General features: G+C 40.9%; 1 protein-coding gene across 22 annotated transcripts in view; it reads right to left on the bottom strand.

Moving 5' to 3' along the window:
- celf5a (cugbp, Elav-like family member 5a) overlaps nt 1-22,702 on the bottom strand; it is a 168,374-nt gene that overhangs the window by 140,661 nt on the left and 5,011 nt on the right. For all 22 annotated transcript variants that reach the window (XM_026304928.1, XM_026304920.1, XM_026304933.1 and 19 more), the window contains exon 2: nt 12,227-12,309. In XM_026304928.1, the coding sequence (XP_026160713.1) occupies nt 12,227-12,309 (83 nt within the window). The remainder of the gene's footprint in view (nt 1-12,226; nt 12,310-22,702) is intronic.

Genomic DNA, 22,702 nt, shown 5'->3' on the forward strand with positions numbered 1-22,702 from the left:
GTTAACAGTTCCCTATAGAGCTTTAAATGTTCACAATTATGGGTATTTCTTTACAAACTGCATTTTTACCAAAACAGATTGTATACCCTTCAGGCCTAACAAACACTGAATGCACTCCCTACTCCAGGAAACATTTTCCGAAGTCTTGGGTATTTTCTGAAGCCCTGATGTTGGAATCTGTGATACAAATAACAAACAGACTTACAGTATCATCAAATGTTTATTAGTGGCAGCATCTATGAACTTGTCAACCAGTAGAACAATAGAAGACTATGAAGGAGATACTGAGGGGAAAGAGAGTTAGAACTGTGGAGATGGAAGAGGAGATGAAGAGGCTGGACAACAAGCTCTGCCCTTTCCAAATCTTGAAAGACAGGCACTGGAGAGTAGTCTTTCAGGAATATATTAATAACACTGCAGCAAAAAGCACACCCATGAGGCAAGTGGGTACAATCTGAACCCATCAAATTAATCTCAGATAAATTTGCAAGTCATCATCATAATTTAAAATGTTTTAGAGACGGAATAAAAGATCAAAGAATAGTAGTAACTAGTTTGATGACAAAGATGTATGATAGAAAGAGATGAGAGGCAAAAAAAGAGGAAGAGTTAGAAAAAGGAAGAGAGATAGTTTGCATTGCAGGACAAAAAAAGAGGCCTTGTAAGGGCAGACAGACACACAGAAACTGGCAGACACAAAAATAGGCAGGGAATCAGCCAGCTAAACTCTCTATGTTGCTGCAGTGTCATACAGATTGATAGATTCATAAATAATAAATCAAGAAAAACAGGTAAAATAAACACTGTAAATAAATGTGCTGTCTCATCCTCTGCCCCACAGCCTAATGGATTGTGCCTGTGCACATCTTTGCTTCTTCAGTTTATATTTATGTGTGTGCTTTCTTTCTGTGCCTGTACACTCATTTAAGCAGTTTGCTGCCCCACACTGCCATAATAGTCATTTTCCTGAGCCCCATTGCGGACATTGTGTGATGATGATGAGAGCCAACTAAACCCTCACAGACACATGTGCATCCTTATGTTTGTCTGTCAGTAAGTGTACTCCATACACTCTTATTTATTTCTCATCTCCTATAACCACTGAAATATAGAGCCAGGTTTAGACACTTTAAATACTTATTGTCATATGGCAATAGGAATCATTCACCTTAAACAATTCCAAGTGAAATCAGACACAGATATAGCTTTGTCTTTTAATATTCAGATTGAGATTCAGCACCTGCAACAACTGAGCACAATTAAACTGTAGAGCTATGTAACACTTATTTCCCAGTAGGTAATTTGAACACGTCTGGCATTCCCTTATTGAAGCTAACTAAATTAGCAAATGAAACACCCATTTTGTGCTATTTCAAATAAAATTCAGTTTGCTAAATGTTAGTTTATTTGTATAAAGAAATTACATTATTTATAATTATCAGTGGGTGGATGTGAAGCTGCTGTGTTCTAAGGTACACCCTGTCATTTATGTCTGAGGACTTGTTGACATACTGTGTTAGGAAAGAAACAAATTCTAATCTGAAGCTAGACAGAACAGCCTGCAGACTGACAAACTATGTGAAAACTCAGATGCTGTTACCTCTTGCCATTAGAAGTATAAACTGGACATGATCTGAAAATGACCTTTAAACAGACTGACTAACAGGAGTGGATACAGGAATAAGTGCAGTGTTGAATCTGCCTTTAATCCAGAGCCTATATCAATATCACATATTAACATTCTGACAAAACAAAGGGATCAGGTTCCATATGAAAAACATGAGTTAAACATGGGTGTGCAGGGATCAACACTGTATGATTCTCCTTCCTGTTTTTTTTTCTATACTGCATGTTCTGACATTGACAGGAAAATCAGTGCATATTCTATGAGTAAGCACCACACTGTAATCCAAATGATTGCTTGTTGATTGTGGGTTTCAACAAAAGAAGGACCATGGTTGTGCTGATTACCTGATACCTCCTGATTCATACAGGTTACAACAACCAGTCCTGGCCAGGCAGAGAGGCCATCCACCAATACCTCCAACTCTCCATTTCCCTTTATCCCACTCCTTCCATCTCATTTCTTAATCTTCACAACTCAGTGATTCAAATAGCTTTCACAGTCTCCCGGTCTCCTTTCTTTCAACCCATCCCTACCTGTTCTCCTATTTCTCACTAGCTCTCTCTCCCTAAAATCCATATCTTCATCTTTTTCTCAATTTTTCCATTTTATCTTTTTTACGTCCAAACTGACTTCAGAGAGCGACCTCCTGTCTAAGAATTTGCAGAAAGCACATTAAAGGTTGCACACTGGCTAACCCAGCAGAGCAGCATGACTCTAAATTGCATCTCCCAAAATGGACCACACATAGTGTGTGTATGTGTGCAGGGAGCCATGAGGCCTCACAAGAGTGAAAGACCACAGTCTCTGTACCTTCTCATACACACAAACACAAACACAAAGCACTGCACAGTGTCAACCAACTCCACAAACATACAACAACAAAACCACCTAATGTGTGAGTCCCTGCAAGCCCCTCACAGGTATCAGATCTAGCCTCTCCGTGGTTTTGGGGTTGAAGTGGGTGTGGGCAGTGGATGGAAATTTAGTGTTTCACTTAAATGTGAGCATGGTGCCTGGAAGACATTCAGTATAGTCTTTTACTCTGAATTATTAAAAGCTGCCTCTTTCTGCAGCTAGGACTGAAATAGTTTAGAGGCCAAAGACTATAGCTGCTGGCACATAACTATATACAGTATACAACAAACCGAGTAAGCCCCTGGTCAATAACACTAAAATGTTAAGCACCTACAAATCCTGTCCATTTAATACAATACTATTTTAGCCAAAGCCCAAGAAAAATGAAGACAATATATTTAAAAACCAGAAATGTTAGACTAATTCACGTACCCAACAGGACCATATTTAAGAGCCAACTGTAACAGAAGTCATCACACTCTCCATGAGATTTCATTCTTCTTTTGTTTTTGTTTTGTCACGAGGACATGGAGGATACCACAAATCTCTCTTTCCTGGAGGGGGCTTGTTGCCCTGCTGTTTTAAAATACTCTAAAAGTTTGGATTTAAGTCAGGGGAAATCTTTGTCATGTCATAGTTTTGTGTGTATTTTTTCTTTTGTAAAAGTTTCTGAGACTGAGAGTCACCTTTCCATTCAGAATTTAGGTATATAAACTTGCATTCTTAGTGCCATCTATAAATGACATGGCCCCACTGCATCTACTGCACTCATGCAGCCCAATATCAGCCCACTTATGCATAACATCCTATAACTCCTACCCACTGGTCTAACCATGCTTCAGTTTGTGTTCAGTGGGCTACTGATGAGATTTTTTTCTAAATTGCTTTATAAGGTCTCACAGTCAGGGAATTCCAACCCCAGTCCTTGAGTGCTACTGTCCTGCAGGCTTTCCAACTATCCCTGCCCTTCCAGTTTCTGATCAGGTGTGTTTTGGCTGAACACAAGAATATCTGGAAAACAAGCAGGACAGTAGCACTCGAGGCTCCAGATTGAAGCCCCCTGGTATAGACAAACAACCTCACACACTCACACTCACTCCTATGGGCAATATAGAGTCACCAATCAACCTGACATACATGTTTTTGGACTGTGGGAGGAAACCAGAGTACCTGGAGAAAACCCACACAAGCACAGGGAGAACATGCAAAGTCCACACAGAAAGGCCCCTGATGGGTTTCAAACCAGGAACCTTCTGTTTCTTGCTGTGAGGCAGCAGTGCTAACCACTAGTCCACCATGCTGCCCCATATCCCATCCATCTTAATGTTATTTTATTATTTACACATTATTATTTATTATTTACACAGAAGGTTTTAAACTTCCCATGAGGGACAAAAGAAAATGACAAATGAAAAAAGCACATCTGAATCCTAACACAAAGAAATGCTGAATGTGCAAACATGCTTGATCTTGCCAGCATTTGTGATGGTATATACAATGTCCTGGTATTATGCAGGCCAACGACAGAAACCTTCACCACTAGCAGTCACCCTGACACTGGCTCCAGGAGAGAGCTCTACTGACAGCCCTCCTCTGCAATGCAAATACCCGCTTCCACATGAGCAGGCCCATCACTAGCACTCCCCATACACTTGTATTCTGTGTCATTACCCCCAGGGACCCTTACACACTGTGTTCCTCTCCTCCACTCTATGCCTCATGCTGCTGCCTAATCTGGGATGTGAAGTGGACTGGAGCTTAAAACAAATCAGCTTGCCTGGCTGATGTATTGGTAGCCATGATGGAGGGCTTTCATGGGATGTTTCCACTCATGCCTCCTGTCAATCACACTCCTCTCCTTGCCCTCCAGCCATGTGTACTGTATTTCATTAGTCCTGATTTTTGCTGACAAATGCTGGCTGTCATGCTGTGCAGCCCTCCTACCCTCTCTGCGGACATGACACCAAAGCATGGCTAGATCTGCCTTACAAATGAGCTCCCTCTGGTTCCAGCACAGAGTGTGTAAGGCCAGTACAGGCATGCAAACACACTCACATAGACAAGGGACTGGCTGATTTAACTCCAAAGGTATGACTTCAAGCTGTCAACAAGACCCTTTGCCTCCCTCTCACTCCTTTCCTCTTTTCTCAGTATTCCAACTATTCTGTCACTTCGCCCCCCTTTAATGTCTCACACACATCTTACTCATCCCCCTCTCTCCCAAGGCACATGGCCCTGCCAGTGAGATGTCAGCTCTGATTAGCCACATTGGCTGATGTGTTTTAAGTGTGTCCTTCATTATTGAGTACAGAGACATGTCTTCAACTGCATTTGCGTGTGCCTCCTAAACTGCCGTCTTGTCCATTTGGATACAGTTTTTGTAAGCTAATCTTTTTCCCTCTCTCTTTCAACATGCACACAAGGACACACACTCACACAGAGAAACACACACACCCCTCTATTCAAGGCTATAGTTTATCATCCCTGTCCATTCCCCTCTGCTCACTCCCACTCCACTCTCTCTCTGTCTGCAGGCAGTGACACACCTGTACAAGCCTGTACAGGGACTCACAGATGGATTGTCATTCAGTATCTGGGCCTTGCCTTTTGCACGGCTCTGCACAGCTGTGCCCACCAGCCTGGAATAAAACCAGACTCATCTGGTTCGGCCCCTTTTGTACAGGTGATACTTTAGCGGTGCCAAACTGACATTAGATCATCAACTCTACTGCATCAAAATAAACCAAACTAGTTAGTCTGCTTTACCACCAGTCAAAGTCCAAAACAAGCAAGGCTATTCTCTAAATATATGTACAAGCACACACACAACATTGCTTCTGTGTTTACAGACAAAACCCAGCTCTATAACCCAGATTACAGCCATGCAACATGACTGAGCCACAGTCTGGCAGGCGAGCAAGTCTCCAGCCACAACCAGAAATAGGTTAAACAGGCTAAAAATATCAAAAACATTAATAATTCAGCTTTTTGCTAACCTGTACCTCAGAAAAAATAGCACACTTCTCACTGTGAAGTGGCTTAATGGACACAGTGTGCAGTGGATTATTTTAGTTTTTCAAGAACATCTCCCCCCAAGAGTCAGTTAGCAAGATACCGTGAGCATTGGGAGTGAGAGCAGCACTGTAATATCATTAGCACTATTGTCGCTGACAGGGTCAAAATACGGTCATCTGTAATTCAAAGCATTTTCTTGAAGTTTTTAAATTTGTTAAGTGATTTGCTTCACATATGGTGACACTGGGTGACAATGGTAATATTACACTGCATTATTTGGCTGTAATGAATTTAAATTGTTTAACTCTACTTTTTTTAAAACTTTGCCTTTTATTTTCAAACCCAAAATTATTCAAATGCAACAAATACTTGACAAATACTTAGCAACTAGAAATGAAGACCACTGCACATGCAGTACAGTATGTAATGTATATAATTAAATAAAAGTTCATTATGAAACATATTTGCAGTGTTCCAGTGGGCATTGTTTGTTCTCCAAAGCCAGATGTAAAGTGCAGAACCTACACTTTTCCAAGTACCATTGGAAGCCAATTCCCTGTCAGGAAGAAGTTTTCTCTAAATATGTAGCTAATCTACCACACAGAAAAATAAGCCAAACAAGTGAGAAGTGTGTGTGTGTGTGTATGTATGTATGAACTTGTGTAAAAGGGGGTACCAGAGTAGCAACAGTGAGAAAGCGAGAGGCACAAAGACAGAGAGAGACAAAAGGTGGAAAACAAGCAACATTGTAATGCGTGTTCTCCTGTGTGTTTTAGTCTATTTCTGGCCCCTCATGCTTCAGGGGTGTGTATATTTATGTGTCTGAGCATAAGTGCATGATCTTTGGTGTAAGGATTCAGTTCCCTTAGGAGCACTCAGGTACAGTAGCTCTTTACTATGTGTACATTACACCAATATGCCATTATATTACTGGCACTGTAATAACAGCATCATGTGCTGGTGTTCAACCTCTAACAAGTCGGTTTCACAATGAAAAAAAAAAAGGCAACCTACAAATATAAAATAGCCCCTGACCTCCAGAGTTTTTGTGATGCCACCTGCTTCTTCTATTCATCAGTGTGATTTTACTTGGGTAATAAGTTCAGAGACAGCCCAGTGTCACAGACATAAAACCTTTAGAGTATCAGTATCTACAAAGGCCTCTTTATTCTCATCACAATGTATCAACAAAGGCTATAAAACGTAGACATCAGAGGAAGACTCCTGTAGGCTCTGAGATCAGCTGGTGGTATTTTTCTTGAAAAGAAAATCCACCATGGATGGTTTTTAAATGTTTTAACAGACATCTGGGACTTTACATATGTGTTTGTTCATCACAGAGGCATAGATATCTTATAAGAGTAAAACCAAAATAAAATATTTGAGTTCACAAATGATATACAAGCCCAAGGCTACTATAAAAAAGGGAAAACATAATGTAGGTTGGCGCAATAGTATTTTACTTTAAAATATGTAAACTCATATTCCCTGTATAATTCATAGAGCAGAAAAATATTTTAAAGACCTTGACCATGTCTGTTTCAACTTCCCCACCACTATGATCTTCCACAGTACACAAACACACACACACACACACAAGCTGGTTCCCATTCTTTTGGGGAACATACATTGCCTAACATTCATTTTCTGGAGATTTACCCTATAACCTTAATATAGCCTGGAATCTTGAATCAGGTCATCATTTTAAAATTTAAGGTTTTCATCATAGGAACAGGCATCCGGCCCCCATAAGGAAAGCCATGTCCCCACAAGTAAGTATGTGGTCAAATTTGGGTTCCCACAGTGTCAGTAATACATTGCACACACACACCAACACACACTACTGTTACCCAGAGGCTAAATTCTAACGAGTCCCCTCTCCCTGACTACAAGGCATCCAATCCTGCCAGCACCAATTGGCTTCATGCTGACCGGTCAACTCCATTCCCGCCCCCACCCCTGCCCACTCAACACAGGCACATACTGTACACACACAATCATACAGCACACCACACTCATACACCGCCAACCTTCACAGAGTGTAGCACTGAATTATTCAGCCTTTGCTGCAGCTAGGCCAGCACGCAAGATAGCTTGACTATAGTTGATAAACAGGTGGGTAGCATGCACACAGAGGTATGGTTGTATATGTCATGTTTGTGTGTGTGTGTGCATGTGTTTGTGTGTGCGCACAGAGTCCAGTAGAGAAGGGGTGGGCTGTGCATGTCATGGGATGACTCTGTGGCCACTTACACACAGACACAGCCATGCTTTGCTCCTAGTACAACATGTTATGGTTTGATGAGCACTAGCATATACAAACAATCACCCATACAAATACAAGCACATGTGTGTACATATGTACAACCACGCAAGCATCGACTCACACAGTAGACTGACAGTACAGATATGTGTGTAGCTAAGGGCACAGCGCAAGCATGAAAGAGCAAAAGAGACAGAAATGGAGACAGGGGGAGACAGAGGCAATTGAGAGGGAGGGGATCTACTTAGAGTGTTGACATTGCAGGAGCCCACATGTGTGTGCTGGAGCATAATCTTCCCTCTGCTCTCATTGGGTTTTTAATGCGGGTGCTATTTCCATAAACCTGCCTCCTGAATCACTGCCAGCCTCTTACACTCCCCCCAGGTCGGGCTGTACTAATACTAGAAGTAAATGCATGCAGCAAACACATTTCCACCAATACTTTTCCAAGACAATCACTGTTGTACACAATGCTAGCATGACAAAATGGGGAGGGTGGTGTGTTTTCTGCGCTACAGCAAATAGAGTTGCTGCAGTGACTGAGATTATTTCTTGGATCTGCTGGATTTGAGGAGTGGTGGTGAGAGGACAGAGTTTGAGGAGAGAGGGGGGAGGGTGGGGATTGAGGGAGGGGGATGAGTGGGTGTATAGTGTGAAGGATGCAGGATTTTGTCATGATGCTGAGCTGGGTGGAGTAAATCTCCTGCGGACTTGTGTAGAGAGCTATGACACTCACAGGCACGCACATCAAGTGCTGCAGAAACAGCCACTAAGGGCCTTAACAGTTAGTCAGTCACTACTGTATGTTTTTCAAGAATAAAGTACGTCCTGAGGGGATTATCAAAAAAACATTTCAGTGTCCAGTTCTTTGGGGATAGTTTGATTTTATTCACTGTGAGAAAGGCTGCTACTCAGATTTTAAAGTTAACACACAAACATATTTGCATGCACAAAGGCACTCATATGGTTATGTAACTTTAAAAGCAGCACATCTCTATCAGCAGCAAAGAAGCACAAAAGCGCACAAATACAGTATTATATTGAGTCTCAAAATCGTGGTCAGTGTGTGATAACAGCAAGCTGCCATGTGCACATGTTTTTCCTCCCAACATTATACACCACTATCTGCATCTACTTTACATAGGGCTGGCTGTAATGCACAGCCAGCTTACCACACACACACAGAAACACACACCCCTAATAAAGCCAGGCAACACACACCTGGTAAAGTGTCAGAGCCTCTCCTATTTGGTGGCCAAACTTATGTCAGGTACATGTGTCCCCAAGGTTCCTATCACACTTCACAGCAGGGATCTATATTCCAGTTTAGTACACTTACATTAGGCCATAGTGTTCCTTTCAGCAGATAATGTATATTAGGGGGACATGGATAATAACATTCAAGAACACCAGCACTTCCTGCTATAATAAGAGGACACTCGATTCCATGTGTGTGCATGGCTGTGTACCAAATAAAACACAAATTTACTGAATGACCCTGCCCTTCTACAGTGGTTTTCATTGTTTTGATGAAATTACTCTCAGTGTGATTCAAAGTGTATACAGTATATGCACACATGAGCAAACAAAAGAACGCAATTCTTGCATGTACTTGAAAGTTCAGGGCTAGGATGATGGATTACACAGTTGACTGTTTTTTTAGTATACTAAAACATGAATCCTTTCAGCAGGTACACAAAGATATTGTTCATCTTTCCTTGTCTAATCTGACACTGTAGCATTTTTGCTGCCCTAAGAGCTAATAAGTGTCTAAAATACACTTGACATTGCCGACAATAACCACAACAGATGCCAAATCAACAAGGACTGAAATCTTAAGTGTTATTATTTTAATGCCATTTTCTATTGCCCCTCTTGATAGAAAAGGCAAAGCAAAAGTCATGGATTGATTACTTTGCCCAAGAACATTAAAGTGGGCACAGGGTGTGGACACAGGTCATCCAGTGGGAGACCTACTCAAAAAACACTCCACCTCATGAAATTCAAGTGTGTGTCTGTGTGTATGGTAATGCTGGTCCATGCTGCTGTCCTGGTATATTCTGGCAAGTGTGTATGTGGAGAAGCTTGTTTGTGCTTAGTGTTCAGCAAAAGTCCTTGCATAGAGATAGCTTGTTAGGTGATACACTTTTCACACATGGCTGTAGTCATTTGCAACAAGTAAGGCCGCGCAGGATTTTCATAGTTTGACATGAATTCAGATTCACAGTTTTTAAATGAACAGATATGGACAAGTAACCATGCCAATCAAAGGCCCCTGCAAGAGAGAGGAGAGGCAGTGACGTTAATGACAACACGAAGACATTAATAACCTGTAACTCCTCTCTGGAGATTTCCTAGTTGAATTAATTCCTAGTTTAAATTAATGAATTAGTTGCCCCTGGCAAACTGCATATCAAGCAGGTTTTACAAACAAACAATTGGCAAAAGTACTTACCATGTAGCAGGAAAGCAACAGGGCTCATACCACAAAAGAGTTAAGAGCAGGTAGGTTCAAGAGAAAATGGCAGGAGAAGCGATGGAAGGCAGTCAAACATATGAACACACACAATGTAGCATGAATTTTCTTTTAATGCTTACCCTTCCTAGCGTTTCAGTTTGTAACTCCCTATTCGGTTGCTGTTCCATCAGCATGCAGAAAGGGTCTAAGGGATGTTTTGGGGAACCTGGAATAGGCTACTACAGTTATAGTGTGCAGCTATAGTGTGCACCTGTTTGTGAAATGTGTGGCCACAGTATTACAGCACACGCTGCCTGTGTTTCCTTTAACCGCTGGTGTTAGTGCATGTGAGGGAAGCTGAAGGGAAGGGAACAGCAGATCAGCTTTGTCTGTGAGGCCTGACACCCATCAACGTCTGCCTGTTACATATCTATGACACGCTCTGTCTCAAGAAGAGCAGCATCAGTGCAGCAGTGGGAGAAAAGTGAGACAGGAGGATGTGGGGTGGACAGGACTGGGTGGGGTAAAAGCGAAGTCAGCAGGAGGGCATGAAAAGGACTGAAAGGTACAAGAAAAGGGTTTTATTTTCTCACAAGCAATGTCAACTTTCAAAGCCACTGAATGTGTGTTCATGTGCACACAAAAAGAGATCCTTTTATGTGCAAATGCAACATGTAAAGCTGTTTTCTGCACATACTCCATATATCATGGCGATACAATCATAAAGTATTATTTTTTCTGTTAACATTAAGTGATGTAGTTTATAGAAATGCTGTTTATAGCACTCCATTTGGATGATTGTTAAATCTTTCAGAGTCCAGATGGTTTGGAGATCTACTCTTTCCCGAGAACAAGTAAAGGAGGGGGAGCAGACAAGAGCATTGCACTTGTTCACATCTATGTCTGTGTCCTCATGCTCCTCGTTTGTACATTCAGCCACATAAACTGTTTAATTCAAGTGGTCAGTCAACACCTATGGATGTCCTGCCAGGCTGATTATGAGACTTGAGACTTACTGGAACGTTAGATCAGAGTGAAATAGAAAAACAATTGATTCCTCCTGTTTAAACACATTGTTGAACACATTTCCAACTTTTCACGGACACATGGCATTATGTGAAAGAATTTTTCCCCTCTCTGTCTTCTGTCTTATTATTCAAATGGAGAGGAAAACGAGAATAACGCCCTCCAGCCTCATGCTTGGCTAATTTGCAGCATAAACGAAACAACTTGTTATTCAAGAAAGCCACCAGAAAAATGTTCAGAGTTGGTGGTAGTTGTATTTGCATGTTTAATCTGAAACATGTGCCTTTTGGCTGAGTTTCTCAGACACTTTGTTTTCCATCAGGAAAATGTCTGGAGGTGAGAAAATCTTTACTGATGTATCTGCCTGGCATAGGGCTGATCAGACGATGTTAAGCCGCACTACCTCTGTGGGGAGCCACTCCTACTCACCATTCCCTCCTTCTGTCTCTGGCATTGTCATGAAACCAATAGTATCTCACACAGATACAGTTGTGCACAGACAAGTACTTACTCTAACACAAAGGCATAAACACTAAACAAATGACAGAACTGTAAACATAAGCAGATACTACACCAATAAGCAACTGCAACAGATGTTCTCATCATCAAACAAACTTAATTCATATAAACACTGTTTGACGCTTTTTTCTGTTGATATCGACTTGCAGAGCAGAAATGCAGAGCTGTGTCCCCAAAAAACTGTCATTCTAAGCTACTGCTTCAAAAGTATAAGGCAGTGTGGGTCTGATCAATGCTTGCAATATCCCCTAGAGAACAGACACATGAAAAGTTGAAACTGGGCCTTCAAAAGGCCGAGCTATTGATTGAATTGCTTTCCAAAGTGTTTTTCATCTCTCAGACTATACAAGGGGAAAGCTGGCTGGTGTGCAGCCTGGTGAAAATGGTATGGCTGATGGTATAGACAGAAAAAGGAGAAGGGGAGGAGAGAGATACAAACAGAAAGAGAGAGGCAGACACTTACCCCTGGCAGTGTTTTCTGTTCATGGAGGGCGTTCTGGGCTTTGATGGCCGACTCTCGGGCGCAGTAGGTGAGGAATGCACAACCTGCAACAAAGGTACACAACACATAAAAAAGCAGCTAGGCATTAAGCATTAGGATAATGCACAGAACATTTAAAAAAATTACACTACAAATGGCCTAGCAGTGAGAGAAATGTCAACTAAGAATATTAGGACAGTAACGACAATGGATTGCAAAGCAATTGGACAATTACTGAGCAATTAACAAAATCAAGAACCAGATCCGTATAGAGGTCTCATTAGTTGGTGAAAACACAAATCTTGCAAACCTTTCTTGGAATAAACAGAGCAACTTAATGAAAACCGGCAACCATGCAATGCACCAGGCTGTGAACAGTTTTCTATGAGAAAGAGGAGAGGAGAAAAAAACAAAACAAAAACGTAGGAGATGAGCAGAGAATTCTGTGGATGAATTGCCAGGCCTGTCCACCCCCCCCCCCATTCCCAGTGCCATGTCCTGTCCAAAGCTCCTAGCAGTCTGGCCAGCATCACCACCCTGAGTGGATGTGACAGCAGTGGAGACAAAAGGGACAAGAGGAGAGTGAAAAAGGAGAGAAGGAGGGATGAGATCATTCTAAGGATGGAGGAAGGAAGGAGACACTGACAGAGAAGAAGGGAGTATGGGACATGGTGTTAAAACCCTCCAGGGTGAAAGCCTAACTGCAGGACTTCAAGTATGCTGCCATGTGTGCACACACACTCACAAACATCCAACTAGAACCAATGTTGTGCACAACATCTGTCAAATTGACTGCATACAGAAAAGAAGAGAAGAGAATAAGAGAAGGCAGGCAGGAGAGAGATGGAGAGAAACCAGATGGAGTACTGAAGCAATCATTTTCCCCCTGACTGTCTGAATAAATAGATTTGCTTGTGTTCTATTAATGAGGTTCATATGGGTTACCATGCATCATATTTCTGCCACTCTGAAGATGGTTTATTAGCAGACGCTGTATTTTGGATCCCGTTTCAACAGCCAGATCTATTCAATAGATGGTGATGTATTAAGTGTCTTTACACCGACAACATTCCAATCTGTTTTTCTTGTTGCATGTGAGATCACTTTTGCCTATTGGAAAATTCATGATCTTATCTTTATTGTGTGCTTGTATGTGTGCTTTGCACTTTGAATATGTCTCCACTGTATGAGTGCACCAAAAAAGGGTTAAATTGCGGCATCAGACATTGATCCATTGACTGACCTGTAACTGCTTTGAGCTCCTAAGTCTGAAGTGCCTGGACACCTGTGTGTAAGTGCTTGTACACTTACACATTTACATTCATGGTATATACACTTTCTGACCACTCTCATTAAAACATATTGGATTCTTTTTTTCTCTGTTTCTGTTATTTGGGCACAGTCAGTTATCACCCTGTGTTGTTTTACAATATGAGAACGAAACAGTGATGGAGTATGTCCAGGGTTGTGACCTTTAAGGTTGTTCACTGTAGCTCTGGTGTCATGGGGCACACACAGCACTCCTAATGCTTTGCAATGCCACCCAGCATAATCCCTCAATCACTCACACTGCTGTCTGATTCCTTTTCTCATTTGTGTGACGTCTTGTAAAGAAATACCAATAATATGAAAATGTTGTTCTGAGTTTGTTTGTTTTTCAAATGAGTGAGGGTAATAGGAGTGAAAGGCTCCATTTTGGTAGTTGTTTTTCTCTCTTTTTCTCTCTCTGGGCTTGTTGATGTTGGTTTACTTGACAAATGCTGGCCCTATATTTTAATGAGAAACAAGTATTTTGCATTACAATCACAAACTTTATCACAAAATATATTTGTTAATGTGTAATGCATAGGGCATTGAGAATAAATTAATAACAACAACACTGGCAAACAAAAGAGAAACATGAACTCCATTTAAATGTGATTCTGTGCTCTTTAATGTATGGCTTAATAAGAATTCACAGGCCACAGGCGAAAACGCTTTAACAACTCCATAATTGGAATCCAAACACGTACAAATTGCCAGTGCTGCATTGCATACCAAGTGCAAAAGGGTGAGGGGGGAGTATGATGAAATAGTTTGAAACACAACAAAAAGCCACTGTAATCGGAGCCTGCTGACACAGCAATGAGGGAAGCCTTCCTATTATGAAGAGATGATCCTCTGCATCATCTGATAGAAACCTAAAACAGCCTTATCTCACACATTGATTTCAGCTCCAAAGAGAAGAAATTCCTCTTCTCCGCTTTGCTCCCCCTTTCTCTCCTCTCCATTCCGGACTTCTTTCCTTTCACCACTGCCAACTTCACTGTGCTTGTCTCCTATTTCTAAACGATATATTTTCAGATGTGTGCAGTGTGCGTACTGGGACGTAGGGCTGAGTCTCTCCATCCCCACTGTGTTGAATTGGCATGTAATTAAAGAGTCTTACATTGAAGAGAGTGAGAGGAATCAATGAGACACAGGGAGAACAACAGCTCGTGAGTAGTGGAAGATACTGTATAGCTCTGGTGACGGCAGCCATTTACAGCTGATGCTCTCCATTACCAAAACTGTGTGTCTGTCTGGAGCATGTGTTTACTATGTGTGTCCGATGCATAACCGTCAGATATTCTGTTAATTGTTTTGCAATGTTTTACTCAAGCAGTCACACATTTGATCCTGCGACTTTTAATAAGTATGTTTCATGCATAGAATTAACATACTGAGTGCCTCAAACTCTCTGTATAAACTGTATAATATACACAATTGATTACAGTTTACCCTTTCTTTCTGCTGGTACCTAACAAATCACAGTAATGTTTTGTACAAGCAGAAAATGATGCAAGATTTGCATTGACTGACATCACGTCCATGTTACAGATTTAAATTTCATAAAGAGAAAGAGAAACGTAATACTTAATTTTTCGGAGGTGTTCCTAGAGCAGTGTCCCCACCATAAACAATTTGTTTTTCTACAGCTCTGAGCAGCTTCTTAATTTCCTTTCTGCAGTGCTCAGTGGAACAATAATATCCAACAGTTCATTCAGCATCGAGCTGATTTTGAATACAAACTGACATGTTTGATTTTACCTTATTATATCTAGTGTGAATGCACTACATAGTAAAATCTCCTAGTGCTGCATTGCATACCAGGTATGTACTATCACATGACCAGACATATAAAAACAGTATTTTTACACACAAATATAGAGACTATAAAAGATACAATAAGATATGCAGACACAGTATGAATACTCTGCGCCTTCTAATACATGTTTTACTGCTTTCATTATTTCTTGCATACACAGACTCATTCATTGCCAATCCAATCAACTCTATAAAAATGTATTCACCAAACAGAAGCTTGATAATTCTGCAAACATTTTACAGATTTTAGGTCTGGCATTATAGGCTATTGTTGAGACATAGTCACAGTTATGAAAATGAAACTCTGTTCTTAGAGGGAAAAAAACACACCATTATGCTTACAGTAAAATAAAGCACTACTATCCTGTCCTACCTATCCCCATGTAGCACTACACTTCCATTTGTACCAGTAATAGTGGAGTGCCATAATGCTTTCTGGGGACATGTCACTAGGGTAAGTGATACCTTTTACTGTGCTGTTCCTGTTACATGGCCTCTGACCATCATTGCTCATGGTCAGCTACAGTGCAAGGACAGTATTTCAAATAAGCAATAAGGACTAGTGCTATTTTGACTTCAAAGAAAGTACATATATCAGGTCTTGAATGGTAATTAACCACATAAATGTTGAGTTTCACTGTCCTATCATGTTGATATGGGATTACTCTTGACTGGAAAAGTTCACCGTCGACATCGATTAAACTCACAAACCTGCCAGGCATTAAGTAAATTAGTAACATTATAAAAACATGTCTGGCAGAACTCATGTATTTACCAGCTTAATTACACAAACGTTGGAAAAATGCACAAACTAGAGTTATGCAAATTGGGCAAAATGAGCATGACATTACCTCAAAAACAGTTAACTTTGCTGCACTTCCACTTAGCCAAATATTGCTCTATTGGCTCTATCCTCCTTTTACCACTGGTACTTTATTTTTTGCCATCACTCACCAATTTCTAAGAGCTTTAACATAGTATATTCTGTACCCCCCCCCATGTCCTCCTTATTACACAACTATGATTAGTGATATATTTGACAAAAATGCAATACTCATATTTACATGACTTTTTTATTCTTTGGTTGGAGGTCACTCATAGGCTGAATTAGATGCTAACACATTCAAGTTCTGTTTCAAGTTACTAATTTACAAAATAATCACTCTAAAGCCCCATACCCCTCTTATAATGCCTTTGTTTTCTGAGTTTGATTATCTATTACCAGAAATACAACATAATTTAGTTAGTTTAGTTTTTTTTTGTTTTGTTTACATTTGTACAGCAGTGATTTAACATTTTGCTATCTCATTAAGTATTGACATATATGTCGACTGACTGCAATAACAGGCTGTGACGTCAACTGGAGGAGCTCAGTGTGACAATATGTGCATATATTTTGTACTGCAGAATTGTCAAATATGTATGCAGTTTCTAAGAGAGAAGGCTGGGTTAAATCACAATCTCACTCCACCTTTCATACCCTCTTTTCTCCCTTTTCTCCATCTCTTTGCCCCAGAGGAACCGGGTTGCCCTAGTGTAATGAAAAAGTGTGAACTTGCTCTCAGTGTGGCATTTCCTTGACCAGAAAATGTGAAGGTAGCAGAAACCGAGCCAATCCTGGCACCAGTCTCGTCTACTCCCTCACACATCATTTGCACTCTTTGGAAAATGCTATCATTGTGGGTAGATTACTTGCTTACTTCATTTACTGCCATGTGGGGCTCTAGGGGAACAGATAGCCTTTCTGAGGGGTCGGAAGCTGAAATACACATCATCAGCACTGATACAATGTGATTATGGCCTGAATCATTGCCAGCCAGAGAGGCAGGAGGCTCAGTGGCACAGATTGACCGTGAGGGGGGTAATCAGTCTGGTCTCTAAGAAGCTTTTAACTCATATAATCACTCCCTCACCTTAGAAAAAAAGATCCTCGATCTGTTCACACACTCAAATAATCATGCCAATATTTAGGGAGCAGGAGGACAGACTGGGGATGGACAGACAGAGAGGCATAATAAAGAAGACAAGCAGAAGCATGATTTTGGCAGGGACTTCCCAGAATGCTCTCACTCATTGTTCTGACAACAATATTTTCTCTGCCCAAGCCTAATGGGTTTGTAATGAGCACTGTAATATAGGCAGTAGACTAGCGTAACCTGTAAGCGTTAATTAAGTCAGACAGTCGCCTTAAATGCAGGCAGGAACTGTGCTCTGTCACTCATCTCCTCATCTGAAGTTGACTGCACTCTACCGTCACCTAATCAATCACTCTACCCTTTCATTTCTGCTGCATCCAGATCCAAATCCTTGTCCATTTCTCCTTTCACTACGCCTCCCTATCATCATTTCACCTTGACCAATGGTTTGGAGGAGGATGAATGTTGCAGAGCTCTGAAGAGCATCAGTGTCCATCATGAGGGCAAGAAATCGTCCCGGACCCTCCCTGGTATCCTCTGTGACCCCTGAATAGGAGGCCAGAGCCATTGATTTGTTGCTACACGCTCACACAGACTGCACTAGCCTCCAAGCAAAAATAAATAGATCAAACAGATCTTTAGGTATCATATCCCGAAAGACTCCCTGTGTGCGAGCATGAACATGAGTGTCTATTTCAGGACATACATGCATTTCTTACACTTTGGTGTGCATTTCCTAATGAGTGTGACAAATGCAATAAATTCTTTCTGAAAGGCTCAGTACATGTTTCAGGATCAATACTGGGGCAAAGAAGCCATTATAACAATGCAGGAAGATAGACTTTGACACCTTCACAACCACCATCTATTATATAGTGCTGAAGTTAAATAGTTCTCTCAGGGAACAAGTGGTACTCCATATATAATCCAGCTATAGAGTATTTCTCTCAAATGGTGACAATGTATTTATGACTATAAACTGCAGGTATACCAGTATTAAGAAGGCTGGAAACACTAATGCAGTTCCAACTAGCACCTGATAAATTTCCTGAAGATAAAGCTGTTTGGTGGTGGGTTCAGTTTGGGAGGTGACATGATAGCTTGTTGGCTAGAACTCTTTCAATATGTGGCTCTGGATAAGACTTTGAGGATAAAGTACTTTGGCATCTTCCACTGTACTGTAGTCTTTAAAGTAAGCCTTGGTTTTTGTAGACTATCTGGGCACTCCATCCCTCTTCTACTATTAAAGCCAGAGTCTGATCTATAAATACATCTAGTGGCCTGCATCCCTGATGAGCAAGCTAATTGACACTGTTAATAGATGGAGTTTCACAAAGCTGTAAATAATGTGTATGTTCACACTTACTGCCACCTGCTGTGTTACTTCTAGGGCAACAACAAGAATTTACCTGCCAAGTCCCAGCTCTCCAGTCTGCCGTCCTTTCCTCCATGCCCTGGCCAAGTCTGCTCCAGCCAGGGGGATTTACACAGAAATCAATAAAACTTCTTCTGAGCCCCATTCCCCACTACAGTATAGCATAAAAAACTGCACTGTGTTTGAACCAATGCAAAGTCTTCATTAAATGTACCTGATTGGCATATTTGATGTAAGATTCAATCCTTGTCCTCTTTCAAAAGGTGAAAGACATTTAAACCTTTGAGACAGATCAATTGATCATAGTAAAGCCGCAAACATACATGACTGGCAGCTGCAAACTGACTGTGGACTAAAAGATGCATAAGGCTTTCAGTCACTTTGATTTTACAAATTGAAAGACACCTTTAAAGACAGTGCTTCAAAGGCCCAGAGATGCTACTGGAGTGACTGCAAGAGAAATAAGGGGGAAAACATGAAAACACAGCCGGGCTGTACTGCATGCATAGGCCACCTTGAGAGGAAATACTAATAGCATTTGTTTTTATATACAAACTTGTGATGAGTACTGTTTAGAATTCTTTCCATTCAGTACAAGCACTGAATGAAACGTAACATGTATGCCAACCACATATTGCCAATGATGCCTTGCATGCCAAATATGTGACTTTGTCCCAGCTTTCTTTATTCATCTCATGTCACCACTGAACTGAAGAAGAGTAATAATTAACACTAATAGTCTGACTAACAAGCACCAGACTGTTAATTGCATTGCATTGACATATACATGTATTTCCTAGTAACCACATTCAACCACGAAATACTGTTGGTAATTCTGGTAATTAAAAGAAATGATAGATAGATAGATAGATAGATAGATAGATAGATAGATAGATAGATAGATAGATAGATAGATAGATAGATAGATAGATAGATAGATAGATAGATAGATAGATAGATAGATAGATAGATAGATAAGAAGAAAAATTAAGTATTCTTAAATTAACCCACAGAGTATACATAAGAAACCAATCAACCATTAATTAATTTGAGTAGACTTTTTTAATTAAGCCAGATCTACAGTTGAATAGTGACCCACAGATTAGGTGCCATGTTGGAATTCACATAACGTGCACATTCTCTGCTCACTCAACTAAATTAGTGTTTAATCATCAAAAAAGAAGCACAAATGCCATCTTTCATCTATCTCGTCTGCACTATTTGGCATCCACTTTGCTTGTACCGCACTAAGAAAATGTGGATGTGATACATCTCCAGTACAAAGCCCCTGACCAGTTTGTGTCTCTGGCAATAAAGCACAGAGACTGTTAGCTACAGTGCCTCTCCTTCATTGGGAAAGATAGATGGAAGGAGTGAGGGGAGAGATGGTTGTGTGATGAAAGGGATAGGGTATGTGGGGTAGGGTGGGGGTACGGGGGTGATGCTGGAAATGAGGGGGACATGGCCCTACAGTCGACCACAGATGCTCCCTCTGTCTCTCCCTCATTCTCTCCCTCCTTTTGAGCACAGTACGGGAGCAGTCTTTTGGGGGAGGCTGGCAGGCAATCAGTGATGTCATGCCAGCAGTGCAGCGATGGCAGCTTAACCTATTTTCGGAAATACCACAGAATTTCTATTTATAACTGTGCTGAGCAGCATGTATCTTCACACATCCCTCACAGACCTGAGCATTTGTAGACATTTTCCAATCTAAAATGTGTCTTCATCACAAGATGAGGATTGCTTATGATTAGTAAGAAAAAATGGATTAATGTTAATGTGATATTTACTGTTGCCGTAACTGCCATTTCAGGAAGTAATGTACAGTATTTTTATGTTGTTAAATATACTGACAATTTTATACTGTTATTACAACTAATGGAGCATGAATGTTGCTTATATTTGTATTTAGGAATAATAACAGCCATAAACAGTCGATCATCATATACAGGCAAAACTAGTAGCCCTAGCATTGCCAGAAGTAATGCTGGAATATATGTTACTAGTGATACATTTGCTTTTGAAAACAGCTTTCAGGTTATTATTTTATATTTCTGCCCAACTTAGTCCCTGCTCCCCCTCCACCTTCCATCCATTCTGCCCCCTGGTGCCCAAACAGCTCTCAACCTGTCAGAGGTGTCCTCCATGTCCCAAGATGAGCCATCACTCTACTCTCCCAGTGCCTTGGGATAAAAGCAACCATTTGTTTCTGCATCTCTGACAAACACTCCATTTTTCCCCTTTCCACTTATCCATCTGTCTATACATCCATTGTTCTGTGGCCATGTGTCTGTCTGTCGTTTGCCTTGTGGGCCGTGCTGCATACATGTGCCATCCTCCCTGTCCAATTCTTCTCTGTCACACTGGGCTTTGTGACAGAGACAGATTGAGTGACAGTGCTAAGTCATACCCACATAGATTTATGTTTGTGCGCCCTCTTAGACAGATACATGTACAACATTTATGCATTGCTCATTCACACCAGCATAAAGGGCTCAACCATTTGGCAATCAGAGATGTGACAGCTTGACTAATCTGTGATTGTTTTTTGGCCAAAACATGTGGGTTAGCAAGCCCTCCAAGGGCACAGTACTATAAGGCAAGACAAATAACTTATTATTTTCCAAGCTTGTACAAGGCTTTATCGCATGAGTTCTCCTGAACCATTCCAAAATGGAGAGGGATTATCACAAAACATTGCATTAAAATCTCCTCTCTCCTCTCTCCCTTGTTATTTCATTTTCCTTCTAAAATGAATCTGTGCCCAGCCAGGCTCAAACACAACATTAAAGAGTTCATGCTATTCTCACCGAAACCACCAACAACCCCCCCCCCCCCCCCCGCCACTCTTTTCCCCCTGTGCCTTTATAACCCCTTCCTGCACCCCCCCTCCAAGAGTATACCCTGCTCTGTAGGCAATGGCACTCTCCGCTAAGCTGCCCATTCAAGATAGATAACTTTTTATCCTTTTATTTAGACTAAGGAAATAACCATGACCTTTGTGCATAAACAAGAAGGTGGTACGCTCCTACTGACTCTACCTTTAAAGGAGAAATGTGACCTGCAACATGCCAAAAATAATTCAGTCCAAAATCCACCCTTTAAAATTTTAAAATACTTTTAGCACAACCCATAAAAGTAAAAAAAAAAAAAAAACACCCAAACACTGTTCTAATGAATTCTTCTTGTATCTCCTAATATTTTTATTATTACTTAATATTTAAAAGTCTAAAAACTTATAAATGGTTGATGTTTGGTCATTTTTAAATACCAGTGCCACATTTTCCAATCTATTTTCTGGCACTACAGAATATACAACAATAATATCACTGAACCATTTGCACAAGCACAAAGAAACACCAGGTGAACACACCATCACCAGTGAATTTGCTTTTAGGTAGCCAAGTGGTGAATACAAACAAACCATGAACATCATGTCTGCAAATGTTCAAAATCCACAATCCAAACAACAAACCACCACAGGCCTTTATTTATTCAGTTTAATAAAATAAATATTTGCAGTAGGTTTCATAAATGACTCTGTCTGTAGTAGTTTTGGTTCATGTTTTCCCTGAGACCTCACAATACCTTCCCATCTCTGTCCCTGTTCCAGTCACCCATTAAGAGCAAACATATTCCACAAAGGTCATGGAATAATGGCACTTCCAACATATTGAAAGCGTAATATACTGCAAACCATATTGAATATTACGTCGGTGCAGGAAATCAATCCATCTGAAAGACTCTCTAGGGCAAGGATTAGGGGAAATAAGGCCAAAGAGACAGAATAAAAGCCAGGTAAGTTTAGTGTGCGGACACTAACCTCCAGCAGAGCACGGTCTTGTTGGCTTCTCAGATTGGCAATCTCCTTGGAACAGAAAACATGAGAAGAGAGAGGGAGGCAGCGCTCCTCATCCTGAAGTCAAGGCCCATAGCGCCTGTCAGTACCAGTTGAGCTGCTGCATCTTTTATGAGGAAAGCCCTGTTGCTTATTACAATATTTACAGACGTTTAAAGATTGTGAAGCGAGTGTTGTTACTG

This window comes from Mastacembelus armatus, chromosome 4 (assembly GCF_900324485.2).
Source record: "Mastacembelus armatus chromosome 4, fMasArm1.2, whole genome shotgun sequence".
NCBI lineage: Eukaryota > Metazoa > Chordata > Actinopteri > Synbranchiformes > Mastacembelidae > Mastacembelus > Mastacembelus armatus.